We start from the raw sequence: 26,644 nt of genomic DNA, 5'->3' as shown, positions 1-26,644 counted from the left end.
TGCCCCCCAGAGTGAAGATGTGTGGCTGGAAGCAGCGAGGTTGCAGCCTGGGGACACAGCCAAGGCCGTGGTGGCCCAAGCTGTCCGTCACCTCCCACAGTCCGTTAGGATTTACATCAGAGCAGCTGAGCTGGAGACAGACATCCGCGCCAAGAAGCGGGTTCTTCGAAAAGGTGAGCCTCCCTTAGGGACCCGGCAGGAGCGGCGCCGCCTGGCTGTGTACCTGGAGGTGGGGGGCAGCCCCGCAGCTCTGTTGCCGGCCCGGGGAGCAGCCTCGCCGCTGCTTCGCTCGGGCTCTGCTGGGAGGGCTTAGAGAGTGGGGGATGCTCTCCAGGCCTTCGTCTGCCCTGGGTTGCTTCTGCCCTTGGAGCCTCTGTCAGGGAAGCTTCTGGCTGAGCTGCCTTCTCCTGCTGTGTGGCCTTGGGTGAGGGCAGGTCCTCTGTGGCGCTGTGGAATGCTGTGTGCAGGTGCCGTGTGCAGGGCGAGGGAACCACTAGAAGCTGGCCTTGCGGCGCTAGCCTTCCCGTTTCCGCCCGCAGCAGGTAGAAGGTGCCACTCGGGTCTGAGTCTCAACTGCCTCGGTGGTCGCACTAGAGTGGCACGTGAATGAACTGCTTCCCATCTTGGGAAACTCCTGCAGGGCAGTGTGTTGGTGTGTGTGCCGTTGGCTCGTGGCGCGCTGAATGGTCTGCACGCCGGGGAAACTGAGTCCACCTGGGAGTCACTGCCAAGATGGAGCTTTTGTGGGTAGTTGCTTTTCATCGTTGCAGAAGTGAGAAAAGAACAGCTTTGCTCCCTTCACTGGAGCCGTAGACGAGATGCTGCTTTTGACTTTTGTTCCAGATTCAGCACCAGCTGGTCGGAGGGCTGACCTGGAGTAAGCCTGTGCAGACGGCTTGTTCCCCTTGAATTTGTAGTGTGGGTGAAATAGGTGTGTTTTGGGGAATTGAGGGCAGCTTGCAGTGGGCAGTTTCCAGCTCTTGTTCCTAAGGTGTGTGTTTGCGTGAACCGTCAGGGGCGTGTGATGTTAGATGTGCAGGGGTTGCTGGCTGCGGCCTGTGGCGCTCTACTCTCTGTGTGTGTTAGAGGCCAGGTGGTGGCCACCTTGTGTGTGACGCTGACCGCGTGTGAATGTGTGTGTGTTCCAGTGTTTTCCTCTCGGGTCTGGTTTCTTATTGCAGCCCTGCCACACTTAAAATGAGGCCGGGGCGGAAAGTCAGCACCTGTTTTGGTTTATAGAAATCAGCTCATCTCTTTTCAGCCAGGAAAATAGTTCTCTGATGACAAACACATTAAACTCTGGGTAATTAGCACGATTTATTTAGGAAAGCTCTACTGAATTTCCCCTGCCACAGTGTGATGAATGGTCAGAATGGCTTTGTGGCCACTCCCTGTTCACCCCCAGATTACCTGGGTTCATTTCCAGTTGGCTTCAGATTTGGAGAGGGGAGTAGGCCTGGAAGGGGGCCTCCAGGGGAGCGTCGAGTGATCGGTTTCCAGGCCGTCCTGGGCCTCCCGGCTGTGCTTTCCTTCAGGCTGCGCGAAGGTGGGGGGAGCGTGAAGCCCCAGCTGGCCTCCACCCTGCTCCCCGGCCCTGTTCCTGGCCTTCCCCATCCTTAGAGTGTTTCCAAAAACAGTGCTCTTTCTCTAGGTGCCTGGGGCACAGCTGGCGATGCCTCCTTTAGCTCTTGGTGAACCTGACAGCTACTGCTGGAAGGATCTGATATTTGCAAACCAGTGACAGTTACTTCCATCAGTGACTGGGGAGGACTCCGTGCCAGCTCTCGGGTTCTGCTTGAGCTCTGGGTCCCAGCTGGTGCAGCTGACATCGTGGTCCTTTGATGGGAGAACTTGAGCTTTACATGCTACTTGAGACGTGAGGCCTTAGGAGGCTGGGTGACGTGGCGTGGGTGCTTGGCCTCAGTCTGCGTGCTGTCATCTGTAGGGGCCCCTGTGGGCCTGCGAGCGCTGTGCTCCGGGGACCAGGCTGCGGGGCTGCTTCCTGTGGGCTTCGCTCACGATGAAGGTGTCAAGCACCGTGTTCCTCTGCTAATCGTGCAGGCCTGGAGCAGTGGAGTGGCTCTGTCCCCAGCCAGCGTGCTCTGGTCCATAAAGTGAGTACAGGATGGCGCCGTGTGTCCCCACCTTGGGGCCAAGGGCCAGAGAGTGCATTGGCCTCTGATCGCAGGCTGTCTAGTTCAGACTGCTCCGTTCCTGACCGGGCCGGCCCTTCCACCCCGGCTGGCCACAACTCTTGGAGGTAGCCTTGATCTGGCGCGGTGGGTGGTCTCTGGGGAGCACCTTGGTGAGATCTGGACTCGTCAGCAGTGGTTGGCTTCAGCTCTGGTCCTGTGGGCTATTGATGAAATGCCAACAGAGGAGTTCCCAGTCTCTCCCGAAAAGTGGGGACCGTCTTGGGCCTCATGCCCATCGCGGGGTGAAGTTAATGACCCCATGGCCACTGGCGTGGAGTGTGACCAGGGGGAGGGGGCAGGCAGGGCTGGGGGGGCGGGCGGGGCGGGCCCCCGCAGGCCTTCTTATCTGACATCACTGCTGAGGGGCTGTTCCCTCGGTGGTCTCGGCTTTCTCGGGCTGCTGTGCTTCCTGGTGACTGTCACTCCGGAGGCGGGACTGCTCAGCCAGGCCTCAGGACGCCGCTCTGGGCTGTGGTTGAGGTCTCTCCTCCCGCACATGGTGGCAGACGGGTCTCACCGTGGGGGTCAGGGGTCACCTCGCCAGCCGGGGCTGGTCTGGCAACACGTGGAGGCCAGAGAACTGGGTCAGCCTCAGCCTCCAGTGCAGGAGAACCATGGCCACAGGCCTTGGTGGACACATCATCCCTCGGGATGGGACCTCTAGACAGCTGAGTTCAAACTCGTGGGGACAGGGACCAGGCTCCCCCAGGGATGACGACATGCAGCCCGCGGCCACGTGCCTGCCCCGGGGGTCCTGGTCGAGCGAGAAGCACTGCTGTCACCGCGTGTGTCCTGCGGGGGTCCCGCAGCTGGCGCCCTGTCGGCGCTGGGCTGAGTGACAGGTGTGGTCAGGCCAGGGAAGCCGGCGGGGGGCGGGGGGGGGCAAGCCCTTGGCTGCACCTCTTTTGCAGGCTGGTGGCGCTGTGGTCCTTGCAGAGCTCTGGGCCGCAGGCTGGGGCATCGTCTTCCAAGGCAGGTGGTTCCGGAGTGGCAGCGTGTTTTTTGTCATAGAGGGGAGGTCCCCATGAGCCCTGGACCATGGGAACCTTTGAAACTCACTGGGGGTGGGCCCCTGGGGTTCGTGGGGTATGTCTCCCCACCTCTGGCCCACTGGTCTTAAGCATCTCGGGCACGTGCTGCTTCCTGCTCACCAGCCGGGGAGGGACTGGCGTGGAGTGCGGTGACCCGGAGCCACTGCCATCTGGTTTGGCCATAGGAGAGGAGGGGCACCCCGTTTTCAAGAGCCTATAAAGGGGAGGGGGTGCCCCGTTTTTACAGGGCCTATAAAGGAGGGAAGCCCGTCTCCCAGAGGTGGGAGGGGCTGCTTCTGCTGAAGGGAGGAACGCGAGAGACTTGGTGAGGCCGCAGATTCTGCACCATTGAATCTTAGGGCTGTTTCCCGCAAGCTTGGCCCGTGTTTTCTAGAAAGAAGATCTCCTTTGGGCTGTTCTGGTTTCCTGCCTCCATCAGCTCTTAGTGACTGTCACTCCTGCCAGGGGCTGACTGGAGACCTTGCCTCAGCCTCCCTAGTCCGCCTGCTGCAGGGCTCTGTGTTTAGCTGCCCAGTGTTTTGGCTTTTTCAGTAAATTGCATCTGAAGGAAGGGCTCTGCTGCTTAAACAGAGGTTTGGGGGTTTCCGGACTGCAGGATGTCATAGCTTCTCCTGGGAGCTGGTCCCCCTTTCCTGCTGTCACTCGTGTGAACTGAGGCCCCGAGGCTGCCGGTGTGGTGCAGCACCTGGTGCCTTTGCGCTCGTGCTCCTTGGGGTCCAGGGAGGAGCCCTCACTCTGCCGTCCTGGGCAGATGCGGATCCCAGAGTCGTTGGTGCTTTGTGTCCCCGTGACTTCCGCACACTCACTCACACGCGGCCTACTCGGCTGGCCCTCCTGGGCAGCGGGTGCCTGGTCTGCGCTGCCTCATTTTCTCATGTTGATTTTCAAGTGTGAGTGGGTGTGAGACGATGCACAGCCTTCTCTGCCACCCTTGCTTGCTGATTCGGGACGTCTGCACTGGTCTCTTTGGTGTCTGTCCAGACCTGTGGGACCCATGTGAAGTCCCGGCCTGTCACCCAGGGCAGAGACCATCTGGACTTGCTGGCAGCAGCATCCTCTGTGACACAGTATCTTGCTTTCACTTCCGTTTTTCTGTGATCTGGTTTCTTATTTGACCTTTCCCAGCCCTTGAGCACGTTCCAAACTCAGTTCGCTTGTGGAAGGCGGCCGTGGAGCTGGAAGAGCCCGAAGATGCTAGAATCATGCTTAGCCGCGCCGTGGAGTGCTGCCCCACCAGCGTGGAGGTGAGTCCCCGCCCTGCAGAGGCCTGGGCCCGAGGTCAGTCTGCAGAAGGTGTCAGCTGGGCCTTGAGCTCACTGAGGTCCAGCGCCAGGCGGCACAGTGACCATATGCTCCTGCAGGAACCGCAGAGCAGAATCTAGCTCGGCCCCGACCCCATGGGAGCTCCGCGCGGAGCTCTCTGCTTCAGGGCCCGGCCTCCTAGTTCAGCTCGGAGTTTGCCAGTGGGACCTGGAGGGTGACAGAAAAGACTGGTATGTCTTTCTGCCGGCCCAGCGGGAGGTTGGCTGTGCCCCAGAGCTACTTGGATTTCTTTAGTTTTAAATTTTCTTGTTCACAGCGTTTTGTGAAGTGACTTTTAGTCTTGATTTCATGATGTCCAGTCTGTCTTTAATTATCCTAAGGGGTGTTGTGAAATTCTCCAAACAAAATTAATCTTAATTTATTTACATAAAAATAAATAGAGCCCATACACATTTTTGGTGATAAACTGTTGCATAATCAAAACCTGTGGTGTGAGAACTCCAGACAGCTGAACACCGTGTCCTTTCAGTTTGCGAAGGTGACAGTCACACCCTGCTCACCTTCTGTCCTAATGCCATGTACCTTTAACCAGTGTTTGGAACGCGGGGCTGAGAACCCGTCAACTATTCATGTTAACCACATCACTAAGTAAGTCAGAAGCATAACCAAACAGCTTTCAGATGAGGCAGAAAATGCCGCCGCACACGTTCCTGCACCCTGTTTAAAATGGTCCTTGAAAACTTGTACAGAGGATTTTGTGCAAGGGCTGTGGCCTGTGGAGGGTCCACCTGACCTGGCGGGTCTCTCCGTGCAGCTCTGGCTCGCCCTGGCCAGGCTAGAGACCTACGAAAATGCCCGCAAGGTCTTAAATAAGGCCCGGGAGAACATCCCTACGGACCGGCACATCTGGATCACGGCCGCCAAGCTGGAGGAGGCCAATGGGAACACGCAGATGGTGGAGAAGATCATCGACCGGGCCATCACCTCCCTGCGGGCCAACGGCGTGGAGATCAACCGCGAGCAGTGGATCCAGGTGAGGTTGGCAGGTGCCACGGTGTCCACTTTAAACACGGACGCCCTCCTGCTCGTCAGAGTCCCTTGGAGGGTGGGGACATCGGGGTGGCACCTGAGAGGCCCGTCCTCACGCTGGCAGGCACAGCAGGCACAGGGGTGGCTTCTCCTTATGTGATCACCTCGTGGCTGTTTATGGAGGTGCAAGCCTGAGTGCATCTAGGGGGAAACTTCAGTGTTCCGATGCTTGGAGATTTAAAGATTTTAAGTGTCCCGATTTAAAGGAGAGTGAGCCTTAGAGCTTCTGTCTCTCAGGTCCCCGTCTTTAACTTCTGTAGATCGTGGCCAGCGAGGTCTTTGAAAGCACTCTAACCCGCCGCCAGGCTACAGCTGCCCTCTCCTGCCTCGTCCTGCCCCTTTGCTTCACCCACCGCCCTCAGCCTCGGAAGGCGGCCCCAGCCCTGTGCCGCCTCCCTTCTCGCGCCCCTGCCGCCGCGGTGCTGCTTGCCCGCCTCCCAGTGGCTCCAGCTGGTGCACCGGAGCTGCTCCAGCATCACCTTCCTCCCGAGGAGGTGGCGATGGATCAGTACCTCTGTTCTCTTCCCTTCCTGTGTTTGGGCAATGTTTTAAAATCTCAGGTGCAAGGCCTCATGTGTATCTCTAAAATCGAACCATCTAGATTCAGCTCCTTTATTTATTTAGTGTTGTTTAACCATTTTTGACATTCTCGTTCCTTTGTGTGGATCCTGGTTTCCAGCTGGTGTCATCTTCCTTCTGCCTGATGGACTTTTTTGAACATTTCTTTCAGTGCAGGCCTGATGGTCAGTTCTTCCAGTTTTTAAATGTCTGGAAACAGTCTTTATTTCTTCCCTGCTTTTGAAAGATATTTCCTCTGGGTGTAGAATTCTAGGTTGACAGTTTTTTCTTTCAGTGTTTTAAAGACACTGTTCCTGCCTAGGTTGTTCCCAGCGAGACACCTGCTGTCATCTTTGCTCCTCTGTACGTACTTTTTTTTAAAATTAAATTAAAAATTTTTTTAATTTCTAAATTAAAAGATTTCTGTCTGCTTTTAAGATGTTTTTCTGTATCGTGGGTTTTGAGCAGGTTGGTTGTCATCTGGCTTGGTGGTTTCCACGTTTCTTGTGTGCAGAGTTCGTTCAGGATCTTGGATCTGTGGATTTATAGATTTTATCGGATTTGGAGAATTTGTGTCCCCTGTTTCTTCAACTCATTCTCTTTCAGGCACAATTACCTGCTCATTAGGCTACTTGAAGCTGTCTTCCAGCTCATGGTGATCTATTCATTTTTTAAGTTATTCTTTCTGTTTCATTGTTTAACAGTTTGTTATGCTATAATTAACTGTCCACAAAATTTACCCATTTAAAGTGGGTAATTCAGTGGGTTTTAATATAGTGGGTTATTTATCTTTTTATTGTTTATTATCTATTTTATCATTGAGTTGTAAGGATTTTGTGTATATATTTTGTATACAAGTCATTTGTCAGGTAATTGTATTGCTTGTAGCACAAATGTTTTTGATATAGTCCAATTTATTTATTTCTTTTGTTACTCATGCTTTAGGGATCATATCAAAGAAACCTTCCCTAACCTGAGGTTATGAAGATTACTCCTGTGTTTTTTAAGATTTTTATTTTTTAGTGCTTACATTTAGGTCTGTGACCCATTTGCCTTAAAAGAGTTGAACTTCACGCTTTTACAAGTGCGTGTCCCGTTGTCCCAGCGCCACTAGATCTTCCCCTGTTGAGTAGTCCTGGCCGTGCTGTGGAGAACCAGCTGGTCATAAATGTAAAGGTTTACTTCTGGAATCTCAGTCCTGCTCCGTCAGGCTGTATGTCTGGGTTTGTGCCAGCACCACACTGTGCTGCTTCCTGTGGCCTTGAAAGGAGGCGGCTTTGCTCTTCACAGATTGTTTCGGCTGTGCTTGGTTCTTTGTGTTTTCATATGAATTTTAGGGTCAACTTGTCAGATCCTACAAAACAGCCAGCTGGGCTTTGATAGAACAGATCACCTGGGTGGACTGTTGCCATCCTAACAGTAGTAACTCTTCCAGTCAGTGAACGTGGGGTGTCTTTCCAGTTATTTAGGGTTTTTTTTTTTTTTTTTGCGGTACGTGGGCCTCTCACTGTTGTGGCCTCTCCCGTTGCGGAGCACAGGCTCCGGACGCGCAGGCTCAGCGGCCATGGCCCACGGGCCCAGCCGCTCCGCGGCATGTGGGATCTTCCCGGACCGGGGCACGAACCCGCGTCCCCTGCATCGGCAGGCGGACCCTCAACCACTGCGCCACCAGGGAAGCCCCATTTATTTAGTTTTTTAAAAAATTTTTTGAGTAATGTTCTAGTGTACTAATATCACACTTATTTTATGTAATCTAAAGTACTTTTTTATTTTTGATGCTGTCATAAATAGAATTTTTTCTTGTTTTCATTTTTAGGTTGTCCGTTGTTAGTATGTAGTAATACAATTGATTTTGAAATATTGATCTTATGTCCTGTGACCTTGCTGAAATCATTTATCAAATTGCAATAGTTTCAGCAGCTTCTTTAGGATTTTTTATGTATGGGATTATACCGTCTGTAAATACAGTTTTACTTCCTCTTTTCCGGCACGGTGCCTTTTATTTCCCGTCTGCCTGCCCGGCTAGAAGAGCAGTGGTGAGGCCCCCACCTCTGGTCATGGAGCTGGGGGACGTCTAGTCTTTCCTGTGGGTGTGGTGTGAGCTCATACGCCCTCTGCTCTGGTCGGTTACAGAGATACTCTTTTTTTCTCTCAGTTTCGTCTTGGATAACTTCTGTTGCTTTGTCCTCAGGTTTCGCTAATCTTCTGTAACGTCTAATCTGCTGTTCATGTCATCGAGGACATTTTTCATCTTAGATCTTGGCAGTTTTCACTTCTAGGAATTTTGATCTTTTTAAAAACCTTCTATCACGTCTTTCATGTTGCCATATAACACTCGAACACGTGGACCGTGATTATCATAATAGTCTTAGTGCCCTTGTCTGCTCCTTCTAACACTGGGTCCCTTTGGGGTTGACTTTGGTAGACACTGAGTATCTTCTTCATGAACCGTCCTGCCCGGTTGCCTTGCATGCCTGATAGCGTTTGCTTTGCTGTGGGCGCTGTGCCTTTTCCCTTGTTGGGTGCCAGATGCTTTTGGGCCGCCATGAGCGTTCTGGGCTTCGATGTTTATTTTCTTATTGGAAACGTTCTGACCCCGTGGGTCTTGCCTCGACACTTGCTGGGTGTGGGGCAGTTTGGGACTCAGTCTCCTGTGGAGGTGACCTCTGGGTGTTGTGCTCAGTGCCATGTATCTCCTGGGGGTCTCCGCTCTGGCCAGTGGGAACAGGCGCTGTTCCTGGACCCAGCTGTGCTCCGAGGACCACTCCCACTGATCCTTTTGGATGGTTTTTTCAGCCCGCCCGTGCTGGGTTGTGCTCAGTGGAGAGCACGGGGGGCCCCTCTGTAGAGTGGGTACCCGGGGCTGTCTCCTTGTGTGGCTCTCCTCTCCCATACCTGGTGCTGCGTGCTCTGCCCTCCGTGCTCTTCTGGGGCGCTGAGCTCTGCCCCTTGGCTGTGGGTCAGCCTGTGCCCTCTCCTGAGCCTTTGCCCTTGGCTCTCCTCTGCCTGGGATGCCTTTCTGATGCTTATTACCATGCCCGAGGGGCTCAGGCGAGGGCTGCTGTGCTGTGCTCCTCTCACAGCCAGGGAAGCCAGGCTCGGCGTGTCCAGCCAGCCTGGAGTCTCTGGGTGATGGCATCGGCAGGGTGCTTCCTACTCCTTCAGCTGTTGCAGACAGCACTACAGAAGCGTCCTGGCGCATCCGTCGTTTTGAACGACTGGGAGTATGTTCCTTAAAAGGCGTTGCTGGGTCAGCCTGTGTGAGTTTTGTTTTGACAGGGAGCTTGAAGCTGCCCGCGGTAGAGGTCGTCGCTGTGTCCATCCTCAGCCGCACGCGTGTACCTCTGTCCCCACCTTTGCCCGCACACTTCGACGTCGTCGGTCTGACATGTGTAAACGCGCGTCCCTCTCTGCATTGCTAGTCCTTCCCACCGGCTGTGCAGGAGGCTTCAGTGGCACTCGGTGTCTCGTCTCTGGAACCACGACGGTCTTCTCTCTGCCTGTCCTGAGAGCTGCTGTCCTGAAGTCCAGTGCTTTTCTGCTGGTCAGCCCGGGCCCCCTGCCTGCCGGAACGCCTGGTGGCTGGTCCCTCCCCAGGTTTCTGTCTCACCTTCCGTGTGCCGGGCTCCTTCCCCCAGTCAGGTCTGCCTCTTTGGGTTAGAGTGGCTCTTCCTTTTGTCCATTTCAAATCTGGATCCCAGGCCGACAGTACGAGTGTGAGTGACCTTATCTTTTACCCCCAAGTGCTTTGGAACTGTCTTTGCATAGCAACCCCTTATGGCCACTGAGTTGCCTACTCTAGTACTTTGTACACAGTAGGTGCTTATGCAATGTCTGTTAAGTGGGTAGGTCAGGGATTTGTGGAGTACTCACCTGCTGGATGTCAGGGAAGGGTGAGCACAGTCAGCGGGCAGTGGCAGGGCCACGAGGGCGTCAGAACCCTTGGAGCTCACCACCTGCAGCCTGCTCCGTCCGGGCACTGCGTCCACATGTCAGGCTTCTGCAGCTCTGGGTGGCAAGTTCAGTTCTGTGTCCCTCTTTCAGGATGCCGAGGAGTGTGACAAGGCTGGGAGTGTGGCCACCTGCCAGGCGGTCATGCGTGCCGTGATCGGGATTGGCATTGAGGAGGAAGACCGGAAGCACACGTGGATGGAAGATGCTGACAGCGTGAGTGTGGCCGCGTGGGCCTGGAGTCTGTGTTTGTGGGGAGCTGCTCTGCTTTGGGAATCTTTCTGATCTGCTGGGTTTTATCTTATTTTATTTATTTATTTACTTAATTCATTTTTGGCTGCGTTGGGTCTTCGTTGTTGCATGCAGGCTGTCTCTAGTTGCAGCGAGTGGGGGCTGCTCTTTGTTGGGGTGTGCGGGCTTCTCATTGCAGTGGCTTCTCTTGTTGTGGAGCACAGGCTCAGTAATTGTGGCTCGCGGGCTCTATAGAGTGCAGGCTCAGTAGTTGTGTCGCGCGGGCTCTAGAGCGCAGGCTCAGTAGTTGTGGCACGTGGGCTTAGTTGCTCCACGGTCCACGGGATCTTCCTGTGCCAGGGCTCGAACACGTGTCCCCTGCATTGGCAGGCGGATTCTTAATCACTGTGCCACCAGGGAAGTCCCTGATTTTTAAACGTAAGTTGCAACTGTAAGGAGTACAGTTTTCTGTTAGTCTGCTGCAGAGCTAGAATTTGAGCGCTTGCTAAGCTGGACCTGGAATCCATCTCCCAAACCTTCCCAGCTGTTCACCCCTGACCTCTGGACCGTCCCTACCTCTGGTCTTTGCTGTAACCTGCGCTTCAGAAAACATTTGCACATGAAGCTCTTGTCCCCTCTGAAATGATTTCCTTGGAGTGGTGTTCCAGAGAAGAGATGATGAGTTCAAGATCAATAAAAACATTTGAAGCTTTTAATACCTTAAATGTGGCCCTCTCTTTTTAATAGCCTCTTCCCCGCCCCCCCCCCCGCCCGCTGTGTTGGATCTTCGTTGCTGCGCACGGGCTTTTCTCTGGTTGCGGTGAGCGGGGCTACTCTTCGTTGCGGTGCGCGGGCTTCTCACTGCAGTGGCCTCTCGTTGCGGAGCACGGGCTCAGTAGTTGTGGCACATGGGTTCAGTAGTTGTGGCTCGCAGGCTCAGTAGTTGTGGCGCACGGGCTTAGTTGCTCCGCGGCATGCGGGATCTTCCCAGACCAGGGCTCAAACCCGTGTCCACTGCATTGGCAGGCGGATTCTTAACCACCGCGCCACCAGGGAAGCCCAATAGCCTTTGATTTAAAAATAACTTTAGACTTACAGAAAAGTTGCAAAACTGTAAGAGGAATTCTTGTACACCCTACACTTAGATGCCCCCAGATTTACCCATCTCACCACGTTTGCTTTTGTGTTCTCCACTCGTGCCCACACTTGCACACACATGCCCCTTATTTTCCCTGAACTGTTCGAGAGTACATTGCACGTGTGGTGGCCCTTTCCCTCTAAACGTTTCAGTGTGTGTTTCTTTAAAAGGGGACCTTCTCTTACGCAACCACAGCATAGCTGTCAAGCTCAGGAGATCAGTGCTGATGTAGGACTACGATGTAATCTGAGGCCTTACTCACATTTCACCAGCTGGCTCCCTGAGTGCCTTTTGGCAAAAGGAAAAACCCAACTGTGTTCTGGTTGAGGAGCTGCCCAGGGTCATATCCACAGGTCTCCGTGGCCCCGAGAGTTCGGGGGAGGGCTTTGGTCTGTCGTTTTTCATGAGTGTGACTTTTCTGAGGGTACAGGCCCCTTGGTTTGGTGTCCATGCTGTGTCCTCGCGGCCGGGCTCTGATCTTCGTAGGAGTCTGTCCTTCTGGGTCGGTGGGGGCACATCCTCTGAGCAGCTCAGGCGGTGCCCGCCAGGCCCCTCCCCTGGAAGGCTGCTGTGGCCCTTTGTAACTAGTGAGTATTTCGTGGGAAGACGCTGAGACTGTGTAAACATGCCGTTGCTCCCCAAACTTCGACCTACGAGCTTGCGGGTCCATTAGGATGGTCTTGGCTCCTGTCGGTTATTACTGGGGGATCTGTCAGGTGCTGGCTTTCTAGACACCGTGGCTTCTGCGTTTGACAAGAGTTGATCAGCTGGACTCCTGCAGGGCAGAGCTTTTCTTTCTCCCTTGTTCGTGTGGGCACTCTCCTGCCCCCTCCAGTCCCTGGATGCAGGCCGTGGCCGCTGTCTGCATGGAACTCGCGCGGTGTCACACGTGTGACCCGGGTGCCTCGTGAGCAGTAGAGTCTCCAGTGCCAACCATCGTGGCCTCAAGGCTTTTTGTTACATGACGTTGCAGACAGGGAAGTGTGAGGAATGACCTCGCAGGCGCCACGGCCTCTGCCGTGGGAAGAGCCCAGCTCCCTCTGGGTGTCGGGCCCTTTTAGTTCTGAGTGTGGACTTGAACTCTGTGCTTCCCCCTGCTTTCCTCATCACCCTTGAGAACACGGGGGCCTCGGCGGGCATCACCCTGCAGACAGATGACAGACTGGGAGCAGTAACTCTGGAGCCCTTTCAGACCTCCTTCCGCTTCTCTGTCGTCTCTTCACGTGGGCTGGAGCAGGCAGCTGTCCTCGGGCGCTTTGTGAGCTGCGGGAGGAGCGGAAGCCCTTGTGCCCACGAGCGTGGGGCTCTCCAGGGCTCACCCCCCGAGATAGGCTGGCCTGCCCAGCCCCCAGGCCCTGAGCGACTGTCGTGTGGTCCCATGGGGCCACGGAAGCCCCAGAGTCTTTGTAACTGGCCTACAGGGCTCGGGTCAGGAGTCACAGAGTGGGTACCCGTTCTGGGTCGGTGCTGAGCCGCCCTGTTCATGGCCCTCTTTCTGCCCTAGTGTGTAGCCCACAGCGCCCTGGAGTGTGCCCGAGCCATCTACGCCTACGCCCTGCAGGTCTTCCCCAGCAAGAAGAGTGTGTGGCTGCGGGCCGCGTACTTTGAGAAGAACCACGGCACCAGGTACGTGGCAGGCCCGCCGCCCCGCGCCGGCTTTAGGCCTCTCGTCCCCGCGGGTGGGCCAGGGCCTTGTTCGAGGTCCAGCCCCTGCGGCGAGGGGCGGAAGCTCTTGGGCTTTTCAGCCAGGCTGTCTTTCAGGCACCTTCTGTGCTAGCGTTGCTGCTGTCGTATAGTGCCAAGGCACTGAGGGGCCCGTCTGCCCAAGTGCCTGCAGCTGAGCCAGGGGCACTGGTGGTTTGAGGGGTCCCTGGGGCAGGGCTGGAGCCCGAAGTCCCACGTCTGTGGGGCTCTGGCTTCGGCAGCGTGGGCGGTGCGGCATCTGGGCCCCGGCAGGCCTGTTTTTCATTTCAGCTGCGTTTGGGTTTGGGCTGCTTTTTGTGCTCCGAGGAGGTCCTTGACAGTTTTCTTTAATTGTCCTCTTTAATTGAAAAAACGTTTCGTGTCTGCCTTATTGGCTGTAACTTCTGATTAAATTAGATGTTGCAACGTCTGCAGTTAGGTGGGCAGCCTCTGCCTGGGTCCTCTGCTGCGTCCTCTCTGCGCGGGCCTCCTGGTCCCACCTGGGCTGCAGCTGGGAGCACGGAGCCCCTGTTGCTTTTCTTTCGTCTCATTGGTCAGTCTCGGGCTTTGCTGCTGAAGTTCCCGGTCCCACCGGCTGCTGTGTGTTTTGCAGTTAACTCCTCTGGGGACATTTTGAAATGACCCGGCCGGTTCCCCTGTACAAGTTCACCCGGACAGTCCTGTCTAGAGCAGGGCTGCTCCCGGGGGTCTTGGTCCCTGGGTTCAGGGGCAGTTCCCCTCCCCTGGCTCTGGTGTCCTTGGCCGGGTGAGGGGGCCAAGTGCTTCAGACCTGGGGGTGTTGGTTCCGGTGTCGAGCTTCATGCCACGCAGACGATTCTGTGCGCTCCCTCGGTCTTACTGCTGAGCCCTGGGGAGGTCGTCTGTGCCGGGGGTATTACAGGGGTGGTGGGCTGTGCAGGGGTTGGGGACTTCACACCTGAAACCCAGGCTTCTTGCTTGATGGTGACCTAAAATAACTTGCTTCCAATAAGACGGTTTCTCTGGATGCCGGAGAGTAGACTCGGGTCGTAATCTTTATCGGCGGATCTGTGGTTAGAGATGAAAAGGCCCCCGGCCCCCAGACCGCAAGGTTATCGCGCCTCCAGGACACACGGCTGTAAAAGGCCCTCTTGAGAGGCTCCACCAGGCTCTGCTGTGTGAACAATGCTTTGCTTTGTGGCACCCTCCTCCGTAGCTGACTTTCGAGCCTTTATGGAGAGAAAAGATTTCCCCACTCGCTCCCCATCGTAAAAGTCTGGTAAATCATTGACAGCGTGCAACTTTGAAGCGCTAACTGTCTTTTCAGTGCCCGCGGCTTGGCTGAGAGCGACCTGCATTCTCTGGTGGTGACCAGCCCCTGTCTTTCAGGGAGTCCCTGGAGGCCCTGCTGCAGCGGGCCGTGGCCCACTGTCCCAAAGCAGAGGTGCTGTGGCTCATGGGCGCCAAGTCCAAGTGGCTGGCCGGGGACGTGCCCGCCGCGAGGAGCATCCTGGCTCTGGCCTTCCAGGTGGGTGAGGGGTGGGCCTTGGCCCGAGGGCTCCAGGGTCCCGTGCCCTCCTCAAGCCCCGCCCCCTCGTCGACAGGAGCTGACCCTAGAGGGGCCGAGCATGGTCAGGCCGCGTGGGACTTGGGCTGCTCTGTGGGCAGTGGGGCCCTGAGGGGCCCTGAGAGGAGGAAAAATGGCCCAGACGATGGACACCTACCTCTCATTTGCCGCCACTCAGTCTGACCTCGGGCTAAGTGTTCCACAACACAGACTCAGGGAGACGGGAGGGACAGGGCAGCAGCCGGAGCACCATGTCCCCACACGAGGGCACGGCGACAGCCACTTTCCTACGTGAACATTAGGGTGTCCAGTCCCCGCCCGAGGAAGGCCTGTGCCCCGTGCCGGAGCATAGGTGCTTGCACTGGGGTCCCACGTGGGCCACGTGGCGCTGCCCAGGCCCGTCGGCGGGTGGAGTTGAGGTCAGACGGCCGCGCCTGGCCGGGCTCACTGTGGCTGATGCCGTGAGCTGTGCATTTCTCTTGCCCTTTTTTAGTGTTTTGTTTTTTTTTTCTTTTTCTTTTTTGGCTGCGCCACATGGCATGTGGGATCTTAGTTTCCTGACCAGGGAGCGAACCCGCATCCCCTGCGTTGGAAGCGCAGAGTCTTAACCACTGGACCACCAGGGCAGTCCCCGTGCATTTTTCTTAGGACCTGATATTTATTGTCACGTGTAACATCCTAATACTTTATGACAACAGGGGTGTTAGTCAGTGGTTTGCAGCATGCTTTTTTATAAACTAGAGCGTCTACGTCACTGTGTTGTCACCCAGGCTGGCATAATAAAGTCTGTCCTTCCCTGAGTAAACACGTGCAGGGGCCGGGCTTGGGTCTCCCTTCTGCTCTCAGCTGTCGTCTGGGTGCCCAGTGTGGAGGACACTCCTCATGTCACAGTGGTCCCGGCGCTCTCCCGCCACTGCCTGGGCAGTGCTGCCTGTCCCTGCCCCTCTTCTCCTTAGCTGCCACCGGTGTGTGTGGGGGGGGGGCTTCTCAGGTTGGGGACGTGGTCAGGCTGAGTGTGGCCAGCAGCTAGCTGTGCTTTCAGGAGGCTGGAGGGCACCACCCACGTGTCTGCTGGACTCTGGGTTGTACGTGACCCAGTCCTGACCCCGGAGCCCTCTCCGCGCCGTCCATGATGTCCCGGGCATCCTTCCATCCTATCCACGTTGACACACTGGGACGGCCAGTTCCTCATTGCTAGGCTTGGGAAAGAGCAGGGTTGGGTGGGCGGATCCACGCGGGTGGGACGTGAGCGACGGCGTCAGCAGGCAGAGGGTGGCGGTTGGCACCACGGCCCCAGTGCCATGGAGGCTGCACGTCTGTGGCAGTGAGACAGGCTGGCCTGTTTGTGAGGAAGTCGGTGTCCTGGGGCTGGACTCTGCTCCGTTCCCCGTTAGCCCAGGACATGCCTGGATTAGACGTCCTGCTGCAGAGTGAGGCCCGGTCTGGCTCCCAGGCGGGCTGCCTTTGATTAGGGTACCCTCGCCCTGCTCGCTGCTGATGCTGCGTGCTTGGCCCGCAGGCTAACCCCAACAGCGAGGAGATCTGGCTGGCGGCTGTGAAGCTGGAGTCCGAGAACAACGAGTACGAGCGGGCCCGCAGGCTGCTGGCCAAGGCCCGGAGCAGCGCGCCCACCGCCCGGGTAAGCAGAGCCGTCCCGCCCGCCACGCACCCTGCCTGAGGCCACAGTACTCGGAGCTCATTTGTTCACTCTTGGCTTTAAAACGCAGTCATGTGTGTAGCCCTAGCTTGTCCCAAAAGATACGAGACAGCGTTCGGGGCGAGCTCTCGGTCAGGCGAGCGCCAGGAAGGTGCTGGCCCAGCCCAGGCCCAGCACCAGAGCCGGGCTGAGGCCATCTGACCCCTCAGGTGTTCATGAAGTCTGTGAAGCTGGAGTGGGTGCTGGGGAACATCGCGGCTGCGCAGGAGCTGTGCGAGGAGGCCCTGAAGCACTATGAGGACTTCCCCAAGCTCTGGATGATGAAGGGCCAGGTCGAGGAGCAGGAGGAGCTTGTGGACAAGGCCCGGGAGGCCTACAGCCAGGGGGTGAGCCGGGTGCCCTCTCCCCGGGCGGGCGCCGGGCTCGGAGGGGCTGTGGGCTCAGGGCAGGCCCATCCCCTAACCCGGTCCCGGCGTCTGCCCCCCACCAAGCCGTGCACGCTGCACTCAGCGGAGTACGGTTTACGGCCCACGTAAGGCACAAGCTGCTGTGTTGACACCCACAGCGTGCTCATGAACACACACCCCGTGCACGTGTGCACAGTTCAGCCGTGCGTGTAGACACACGCCTGGGCGTGAAGCGGCTGGGTCTCTGGGGGCAAAGGTGGCCCTCACTCCCGGCTCAAGGAGCCACCACGGCTGTTACAGCCCCCCAGATGCCAGCTGAGCCCTCTCTCACTTGTGTCTGTGGCTGCAGTTGAAGAAATGTCCCCACTCCACACCCCTGTGGCTTTTGCTCTCCCGGCTGGAGGAGAAGGTTGGGCAGCTGACCCGAGCTCGGGCCATTCTGGAGAAGTCTCGCCTGAAGAACCCGAAGAACCCCGGCCTGTGGTGAGTCCCTGCGCCGCCCGCCATGAGCCAGCCTCGCTCACACGCTCAGGCCGAGGGCTTGGTGCAGCATTTCCAGCTCAGGCTCTGTGGGAAGGTGCCAGCCGTGAGGAGTCCTGTCTCAGCCGTGGGAGGGTTCAGACGGGCCTGAAGGTAGTTTGACACAGTGTAGCTTGTGTTCAGATTAAGGGTTCCCCAGGAGAGCCAGGGCATCGGCAGTGGATGACGCCGAGAGAGTGGACTCTACAGAAGAGGTGATACCTGGGAAGGGCCTTGAGGGATGAATAGGAGTTTGCCGGGTGAAGAATGTGCACAGGAGGCTGTGCACACAGAGATGCAGCGTGCGCCTTCAGGGCGTCAGCTCAATGAGGTGCCCCAGCAGCCGTCAGCAGGCCTGTCTGTCTTCATCCTGGCCGTCTTCATTCGCACCTCGATGACATCAGAACCCCAGGTGTCGCCTACTGCGGCGGCTTGAGGGTGCGGGTCACCAGCATCTCCCTCCTCTGGTAGATGAGCCGCTGGGCAGAGTAGGGAAATCCAGCCCCTGCAGCTCCCCAGGACCTTCCGCGTGTCATCGGGCTGCCAGTGGACGGCACTCGACCCCCGCCTCGGGCCTCTCTCTGCAGGCTGGAGTCTGTGCGGCTGGAGTACCGCGCGGGGCTGAAGAACATCGCCAGCACGCTCATGGCCAAGGCGCTGCAGGAGTGCCCCAACTCCGGTGAGCACCCCGCTCCCAGGCTGCAGACAGGGGCATCAGGTTCAGACAGGCAAAACTACATCTGTTACGCTCGGCCATTTAGACGGCTGAACGCAAGCCTCAGCGTGAGGAGTTTGACCTCGTGTTCTGAGGGGCTACCTTTTTTTTTATATATATAATTTAGTTTTTAACTATTTCATCTCAAGTCTGTAAGTTAGTGCACGTGCAGTATAAACGAATTTGGAGCAGAAAAGGGGACATGAAAGTCACCTGTAAGCCCAGTACTTGGAAATCATTGCTTTTAGCTCGTTTGTATTTTTACAACTTGTATTATTGCACAAAATCAAAGTCATACTGTGCGTTTGGTTTTGTGCCTTTTTTTTTTTGGCTGTGTTGGGTCTTCGTTGCCGCACGTGGGCTTCCTCTAGTTGCGGCGAGCGGGAGCTACTCTTCCTTGTGGTGCGCGGGCTTCTCATCACGGTGGCATCACTTGTTGCGGAGCACGGGCTCTAGGTGCGCGGGCTTCAGTGGTTGTGGCTCTTGGGCTCTAGAGTGCAGGCTCAGTAGTTGTGTCACCCGGGCTTAGTTGCTCTGCAGCATGTGGGATCTTCCTGGACCGGGGCTCAAACCCGTGTCCCCTGCATTGGCAGGTGGGTTCTTAACCACTGCGCCACCAGGCAGGGAAACCCCGTGCCTTTTTTTATTTTATTTTTTTTTTAAGAATCAATCCCTTCTGTCTCTAAGGTATTTTATTCAATATCTCTCCTAAAGTTTCTGTTACGTGTGTAATTTTTTTTTTTTTTTTTTTGCGGTACGCGGGCCTCTCACCGTTGTGGCCTCTCCCGTTGCGGAGCACAGGCTCCGGACGCGCAGGCTCAGCGGCCATGGCTCACGGGCCCAGCCGCTCCGCGGCATGTGGGATCTTCCCGGACCGGGGCACGAACCCGTGTCCCCTGCATCGGCAGGCAGACTCTCAACCACTGCGCCACCAGGGAAGCCCCCCGTGCCTTTCTTTAAAGCTGAAAATTTTGTGAGAATTTTTCATTATTGAATTCTTAAGAACGCACAGTTTTTAGTGGCATCGTAGAATTACCTGCGTGTATGTCAGAAATACACCACTCACTGGGGGTCAGTTTGCAGGCTGCTATCAATCCCAGGTCGTCTTTCTGCCTGAATCTTTAGTAGCACTTTTGGTTATTTTGTTACAATAAATTCTCAGCTGTGAAGTCACTGAGGCCCTGGGAGTGAACCCTTGGAAGTTGTTGGGACTTCCAGCCTAGCCGCCCCCAGGATGTTGTCCCATCCGTGCCAGTGGGGCCCTGTGGCTCCAGGTGGGCAGTGGGGCAGGCAGCACAGGCGGCCTCTGCTCTGCTGCCCAAGCAGACGTGAGCGGCCATGCGGGAGGTGCAGCTGTGGACACCCTCAGTCTTCGAAGGCTGCCCTTGGGCAGCCTGTGTGTGGACGGGCACATCTGAAAGCTGAGGCAGACGTCTGTGTGTCTGGATTTCAGGGGTCCTGTGGTCTGAAGCCGTCTTCCTGGAGGCGAGGCCCCAGCGAAAGACCAAGAGCGTGGATGCCCTGAAGAGGTGTGAGCACGACCCCCACGTGCTCCTGGCTGTGGCCAAGTAAGTAGGTGTCCTCGTGGCGGTGCTGAGCCCCTCACTCGTCCCTGGAGCAGGGCGGGCTCCCCTGGTCCACGGCCTCCACAGCTCCATGTCCGAGCGCATCTCTGGGCAGAGGCCCCCTGGACATGGGCTACCTGGATGGCCTGGGTCGTCCTGGACCCCGACCCTCTGTCCTGGTTCTTTCCTGTGGCTCTGCTCTCTCTGTCTCCACTACTCTTCAGTTTATCCCTACACGGGCCTTGGGTTGCAGGACAGACAGGCCTGCTGACGCTGGGCCACACGGAATTTAGGTTACAAGCGAACCTTCTTTGGTTCAGAGGGCTGTAAGCAAGACAGTTGTTTCCATTGCGTTAGGGCCAGAAAGCAGACCCTTTGACCTGTGTGAGCCCGGGAACAATCCAGGGCCCGTTGGTCAGGCCGTCAGTGTGCCTGGGGGTGTGGAGGCCGCCTCCCAGCCTCAAGGGCAAGAGGAGGTGAGCAGTCGACCTCCCGCTGCAAGGTCCTGCAGGGTGCTGGGTCCCGGGCTCCCTGGGGAGGCGTGGAGGGCCTTCAGAACCTCCTGGCCCCGCAGGGTCTCTGCTCCCTTCTAGAAGGAGGACGATGGACGGCCTGAGAGGAGCAGCCTGAGTACCCGGCCGGGGTTGGCTGTGGCCAGGCTAGGAGGGCTCTTTGGGCTCTCCCCTGGGCCAGGGGGTGTGTGGGGCCCAGGAGTTCCTGTGCGCTGTTGCTGCCCCGGCAGGAGCCTGGCCCACCTGCTTGCTCAGCTCCTGCCAGCACCTCCTCCGTGGGGCCGAGGGCACTGCGCGCGGGGCTTCCCTCGGGCCCCTGGGGCGCAGCCTGGGCCCCGGCCACCTGGGAGGCTCCCGCCCTTCCGCCTTCGACTCCACTCCGATAGGGCTGCCATAAAACCTCATAAAAGGCTTTGTAAGGTAAACAGGTCCCTCCTTGCTGTTCCCAGGCGGGTGCTCTGTGTGCTGCTATCTGAGTTTGTGCTCTTTAAATCACAGTTTATCTAACATTAGCAATTAAGGATACCACAAGGCTTAAAAAACAATCAAGCTATCCGAGCATGACATTATTCCATTTTGTAGCTGAGAGCAGCCCGAACAGCTGCCTGGAGGGTGCGTGGTGCACGTCTGCTCGGGTGCTTCTGGCTGCGGAGCTGGGTGGAGGATGGAAGCCACCCGGAGGCCCCGGTGGGCAGCTGTCAGAGTGCCCACCGCGCCTCCCCGCTGGCCTGCCCTCCCCTCGCTGGCATGTCGGCAAGGCTCCCTGGGCCCCTGACTTGGTTTCTGACGCTGTGGATCCTCTCCTGGGCCTAGTTTCCAGGTTGCTGTGTCTGCTGGTGTAGGCCAGGTTCTCAGTGTTGGCTTGGGTTCCTGCTGGAGCTGCCTGGTAGGGCAGAACGTTCCAGAAGGTGAATATGGAGGAGCAGGCAGAAACTTCAGTTCACTTTCCCTAATCAGAGCCTTGATTTAATTTCTGTCAGGTTTATTACTTTCATCTCCCTGTATTTTACTCAAAGGAAAATAATTTAAGGGAGTTTGAAGTTCTTGCTCTGTGGGTGGTTTTTTAAGAAATGCTTTGGTTAGACACTTGAAGGAGGGTTTCAGGTTAGTCACCTGCAGTGGTTTCCGGGTGATCAGGACTGATTCCTCGGCACCCCTGTGGGAAGCCCAAGCTCTCCAGGGAGAGGACAAGACCAGCAGTGCCTGAGCCAGGCTCTGTGCCACTGTGGCTGCCTGTGGCAGGTCACTAGACTGACCGGGCTCATGGTCCAGCGCACCCGGGAGCGGGCTGTGGCCCGAGGAGGCCAGGGCCAGCCCCAGAGTGCCCCCCAGCGCCGTCCCCTGGCCGTCGCTCACTCACTCGGTCCCGCCCTGCTGCTTCCCCCCAGGCTGTTCTGGAGCGAGCGGAAGATCACCAAGGCCCGGGAGTGGTTCCACCGCACCGTGAAGATCGACTCGGACCTGGGGGATGCCTGGGCCTTCTTCTACAAGTTCGAGCTGCAGCACGGCACAGAGGTGAGGCACCTGCCGCCCGCTGCCCCCGCCCTACCTGTCCCGCAGCGCTGACGGCTGATTCAGCTTCCACGCGGCTTTCTGGCTACAGCCTTGGAGCCTCTCAGCCTGAGGTTTAGATGTTTGGGGCATCTTTTAATGAGTTGGTTGTGATGGGGGCTCGGGCCATGGCACAAATGGGGCTGGAGCTGGAGGCCTGGGAGTCGTCCTTGTGCCTCGGGGGACCTGTCCTCCTATGCAGGAGCCCTCCCGGAGCCCAGTCCCGTTGGGTCCCCACAGGATGTGGAAGCCAGGCTTGGGGGAGCTGGTTGGCTCCCAGTTGGGGGGCGGGTGCGGGCACTGGTGTGAGGCCTGGTGGAATGTGGCGGGCCTGCTCCCGGGGAGCGGGGCTGGGGGCGGCGGAGGAGTGGGGGCGCCTCACGTGCCCGCGGTCCCCACCCAGGAGCAGCGGGAGGAAGTGAAAAGGCGCTGCGAGAACGCCGAGCCCCGGCACGGGGAGCTGTGGTGCGCCACGTCCAAGGACATCGCCAACTGGCAGCGGAAGATCGGGGAGATCCTGGTGCTGGTGGCGGCCCGCATCAAGAACACCTTCTGACTGTTCCGGCCCTGCTGGCTGGGGGCGGGGCGGGGGTCGTGAGAGCTGTCTGTCCTGTCTTTGATTAAAGGCTTTCTAGTAGTCGTGGGGTTTGTGGCCGGCGGGTGTTCTCCGAGCCCTCCCCTCGCATGCTTTGGCCGCCCCGGTCTGCCCCGCGCTGGACGGGGCTCACTTTCCAGGGGGCCTCGTGAGCTCGTGCCCACAGAGGAGACGCCAGGGGAGCGGTGAGGCTCTCCAGGGCTTTATGGAGATGGTGGCAGGACCTCATGTCCTGGGTAAAAGCCCCGCGTGGGGACAGCCGGGGTCTGGCTGGCCTGGCGACTCCAGTGCCCCTGCTGGTGCACGCGCTCTCCCGCCCCGGGGTGCTCTGCGGCCCCCACCAGCCCGCAGCGGCAGGCTGCGTGTGCCCCTGGGTAGGCAGGCTGCGTGTGCCCCTGGGTAGGTGACTTTCCTGCGTGCGGACGGGCCTGGCCCCTGAGGTGCTGCCCCCAGCGTGTGAGAGGCTCGCTCCCATTGGCAGGTGAATTCACTTTTGCTAATTTGGCGTCAGCAATTTTATGCTAAAGCACTTGTAACTGTCCTCTCTTTAGACTGCAAATGCATTCATTACTTGGGAGACTTGAGTGTGTTTTCACCATGTGAGGATGAAAGACTTCCTCGGGCTCTGGATCCCTGCGTCTGTGTCCAGTTGGAAACTAGCTAGTTCTCTTGGAAGGGGGTGCGTTGGCCACGGCTGGAGACATCTGGCCGGAGGTCAGGGTCGGTCCAGAGGCCATGGGCCGGGCGAAGAGATGCGGATCGTCACGTGTGGTGACGAGAAGGGCGGCTGGCGGTTACTCCCACACATTCTTTTGTAAGAAACGATCCCAGAGGGGCTCCTCGGTGCTCGTTCTGCGGGTCAGTCACTGACCCGTGGCTTAGCCCTCTGGCAGCAGCCGAGGTTGGGGAGCATGCCCTTCTCGTCAGCACCAAGGGCATGGGCATCTGCCTGCAGAGCACGGGCCCAGCCGGGTCCACCTCCGTCGCTCTGGGAGCCACAAGGTCGTGGCCAGCCCTGGGCGGGATCGGACCATCCCTGTGTGGGGTCAGGAACTGCTGGTGCCAGGGTGGGCGCCCGGGGCAGGCCCCGCTCACGGATGGTCTGTGGCTCTGGAAATCCTTCCTCTCCTTACCCGAGGTCAGCCAGTCCCAGAGGGCCATGCCGGAGGTTCCTGGGTGTTGTCACTGACCTCAGGAGTTTCCTGTGATCCCTTTTGGAGGAGGTCCTGCCCATTGCACTGGAAAGTGAGTCCTGAAGTTTTTAGGAGCTTGAAAGCCAGCCTGTCCCTGTACAGATGTGGAAACTGAGGCCCAGGAAGGGGCAGTGACTTGGCTGCAGCCACAGGGCAGCTGGCAGCCCTCAGTTGCTTGTGGCTTCTCCCGGACACTTTCTCTGATCTCAGGTCAGGTGAGGCCTCCCACAGGGCCCTTGGAACGTTCCAGAGCATCTGATTGGCCACATGCAAATGTCTCCTCGTTTGCCTGGGGATTGTTTTCTCAATGCCTCGAGGTGGTGGTGAAACTACTTTTCTCCCTGGGGAAAACATCTCTTAGCTTTTCTTCCACTGACGTTTTTCAGTTCCAGCTCAAGGCTAGCTGAGTTCCTAGGCTTGGGCAGGGCTGGGCAGCCCCAGCACACTGCCCGGCAGGGTGCTGTGGCCCGGCTCCCTGCAAGCCTGGTTGGTGAGTGGCCGTGAGCTCCCCCGGCAAAAGACCCCCCTCAGCCCAGGACGGGCGAGCAGTGGGAAGCACCTCTCCCCTGAGTGCTGGGCCAGCGGGGAGCCGGGAAGTCCCCTGCCTGGGACCTGCTGGGGCAGGACCCCCCGGACGTCAGGGTGGGGGAGCTGCGGGGGGGGGGGGTTACGTCCTGCTCACCTGGCCCTGCTGGTGGCCAAGTTCCTGGCAGAGGGAGCACCTGCTGACCACCGAGGAAGGCCCTGGAGAAGGGCGACCCCGCTTCTCCTGGCTCCCCTTCCCCAGCAGCCGGGCCCTACCCTGCTCTCTGCCCACCGAGCGCCCTGGCCCCTCCTCGGCAGAGAAGATCTCCCAGGTCCGGCTTAATCCAAGATCCACTGGGTGGGAAGACAGCCCGGTGGGGCTGGGCTCCAGGGTCAGGTTAATTGAAGAAGTGATTGGATAGCGGTGGGGAGAGGGAGGGGGCAGGGCTGGGATCCTGGGGCCTCCCTCCTCCCTCCCCCCTTTGCTCAGAGGAGCCAACTTCAAAAGCCTCGGCTGCCTGCCGTCCAGGGAAGCCTTGTTGGCCGGGTTTGGAGCGGACCTGGAGTGGCAGCGGCGCTCCCCACCTGAGGACCCCAGGATCATGTCTCAGGCCCACTGGCGGGAGTGAGGAAGGGCCTGAGCCTGAGAAGCCCATGGTGAGCAGCTGTGGGCTGCTGGGGAGGGGGCTGACTTCGGCTGGGCAGGGAGCGTGCACAGCCCAGGAGAGGCTGCTGTCCCGCCGTGTCCCCACCGGGAAACTCCCCTTGGTTCCCGTCACCGCAGCCTGGCCCTGGGTGCTCCTGACGGGCCTTCCCGGCAGCTGCAGCGGCGGGGGGAGGGAGTCTCCCTCCTGGAGCTGGGGCCACCCTGTCCTCATGGGTTGGACTGGCCTGAGCCTCGGGCCCTGGTCAGGGGCAGACAGGCCTTCCCGGGACACCCTGGGCAACCAACCTACCCCACTTGGACGTCCCTCCAGCACCAACGGCTCTTGTGCTCACTATGATCTCTGATCCTCAGCAGGCAGAGGGGGCGACTGAGCTGGCCATCATGCCAAGCCTGTCTAGGGAGGGGGTGGGCTTCGAGAAGGGCCCACAGCTAATTGCATTTGGTCCTCCGGCCAACGCTGCCGGGTGCCTCAGGCAGGGAGCCCCCACGGACTCCAGGTCCGGCCCTGCGTGGTCAGGCTCTCCTGCCAGGCTGGGAAGCAGAGTCGAGTCCTGTGTCTCGAGTCCCAAGTCTCGCTGGGTTCACATGATTGATTTTCCAGTGCTGTGTGACTCCAGCCCGGGGGCTGGGAGCCTGCAGACAAGCTGCTCTCTCTGTCTGATATTCGGGCTTCTGAGTGGGGGTGGGCTTCTTCACCATGAGAGCCAGTTTTCTTTCTGGGGGAGGGGAGCCCTGGTGGTGTGGACCACGGTCCCCTTCCTCCCTTCGCCTTGGGCTTTCCCCAAGCCTTCCCCTCCCAAAGGGGTGTGGCCTTGAGCTCTGAGCCCTCACCCCTGTCCTGGTTGGGTTGGGGGTGCAAGGGAACCCCAGCCCCCATGGCTCTCAGAGCTGGTAGCAGAGCCATGGGGAGGGTGAGGAGAAGCTGCTCGGCCATTGAGGGGGCAGATCACTTCTGCCCTCTCCTGTGGGGCACCTGGCGATGAGCCCAGCTCTGGTGGGCATGGGTCAGGGCATGGCCAAGGGTGAGACTGTACAGGGGGTGCTTCCCGCTGTAGGCAGACCTAGGTCAGTCCTGCCCCCCAGTCTTATGGGTACTTGGGCCCTCACACCCATGCAGATCAGAGCCGCGGGTGCTGTCGTCTGTCCTTCCCCAAACCTGCCAGCCCTGTGCCTAGAGCATTTGTTGAATGGCATGGCGACGTCTCCGTTATACCAGCTTAGAGATTCCCTTGTACAGGTGTGTGTGGATCGGGATCGGGGGGTGGCGGGGGGGGGGGGAAGCACATTGCCCGCAGTGCTGCAGGAGGGTCGGCGCCTCCGCAGACTCTGAGCCTGTATCCCTTCCAGGGGCCCCCCAGGCCCGCGCTCTGGGCGCTCCTGCTGGCACTGCTGGGGGCTGCACCGGGCCGGGCCAGGCTCGGCGCCTGCAGCGTCCCCGACGTGCTCCACCACTACCGCGCGGTCATCTTCGAGGACCTGCAGGCCGCGGTGAGGTGGACTGGGCCGGGCTCCAGACAGCTGCATTTCATTCAGAAAAACCTGACTGGAGCCGCGGCCTCCCGATGGCGGGGCCGGGTGGGAGCCTCCTGTGGCGCCCAGAAGGTATGGAGACATCACCACCCAAGCCCTCCAGCCCCCTCCCCACGGGGCTCCTCCCCCAGCCCCCCGCTTCCTCCCTCCCCAGGAGCACAGTATCCTACTGTCCATCGTGGCCCTGGGTCGGACCCTACGTGGGGCGGTGGCCGGGGGCCGCCGCGGGGCTCTGGAAAAGGCGGCTTGGACCGTGGCCGTGCGCACCGAGGCGGTGATGCGGCGCCACTGCCGGACGCTGCGCCAGGTGCGCGTCCCCGCTCGCTCCCACGGCCCCGCGGTCTCCCTTCCCAGGGGCTGGACACGAGCTGCGGGGGAGGGGGCGGGCGGGGACCGTGCCCACGCCCTGACCGACGCGTCCCCGACAGCGGAGCCGGCGGCCCGAGACGCGCCCTGTTCGGCGTCGGGGCGGCCGGAGGCGGCTCCTGCTGCGCGCCCTGGA

The 26,644-nt window shown here is 58.5% G+C and overlaps 1 protein-coding gene across 1 annotated transcript in view; it reads left to right on the top strand.

Annotated features, from left to right (window-relative positions):
• PRPF6 (pre-mRNA processing factor 6) overlaps window positions 1-22,269 on the top strand; it is a 33,499-nt gene extending 11,230 nt beyond the window's left edge. The window contains exons 9-21 of the mRNA XM_060033239.1: window positions 11-173; window positions 4,373-4,491; window positions 5,325-5,543; window positions 10,202-10,324; window positions 12,982-13,103; window positions 14,529-14,667; window positions 16,226-16,345; window positions 16,573-16,749; window positions 17,120-17,253; window positions 17,877-17,968; window positions 19,458-19,572; window positions 21,470-21,596; window positions 22,036-22,269. Of these exons, the coding sequence (XP_059889222.1) occupies window positions 11-173; window positions 4,373-4,491; window positions 5,325-5,543; window positions 10,202-10,324; window positions 12,982-13,103; window positions 14,529-14,667; window positions 16,226-16,345; window positions 16,573-16,749; window positions 17,120-17,253; window positions 17,877-17,968; window positions 19,458-19,572; window positions 21,470-21,596; window positions 22,036-22,188 (1,803 nt within the window). The 3' untranslated portion in view covers window positions 22,189-22,269. The remainder of the gene's footprint in view (window positions 1-10; window positions 174-4,372; window positions 4,492-5,324; window positions 5,544-10,201; window positions 10,325-12,981; window positions 13,104-14,528; window positions 14,668-16,225; window positions 16,346-16,572; window positions 16,750-17,119; window positions 17,254-17,876; window positions 17,969-19,457; window positions 19,573-21,469; window positions 21,597-22,035) is intronic.
• The last annotated feature ends 4,375 nt before the right edge of the window (window positions 22,270-26,644 follow it).

The sequence above is a fragment of the Delphinus delphis genome, chromosome 15 (genome assembly GCF_949987515.2).
Source record: "Delphinus delphis chromosome 15, mDelDel1.2, whole genome shotgun sequence".
NCBI classification, from domain to species: Eukaryota; Metazoa; Chordata; class Mammalia; order Artiodactyla; family Delphinidae; genus Delphinus; species Delphinus delphis.
Note: the sequence above shows the minus strand (reverse complement) of the source record. Positions and strands in the feature narration are given on the sequence as shown.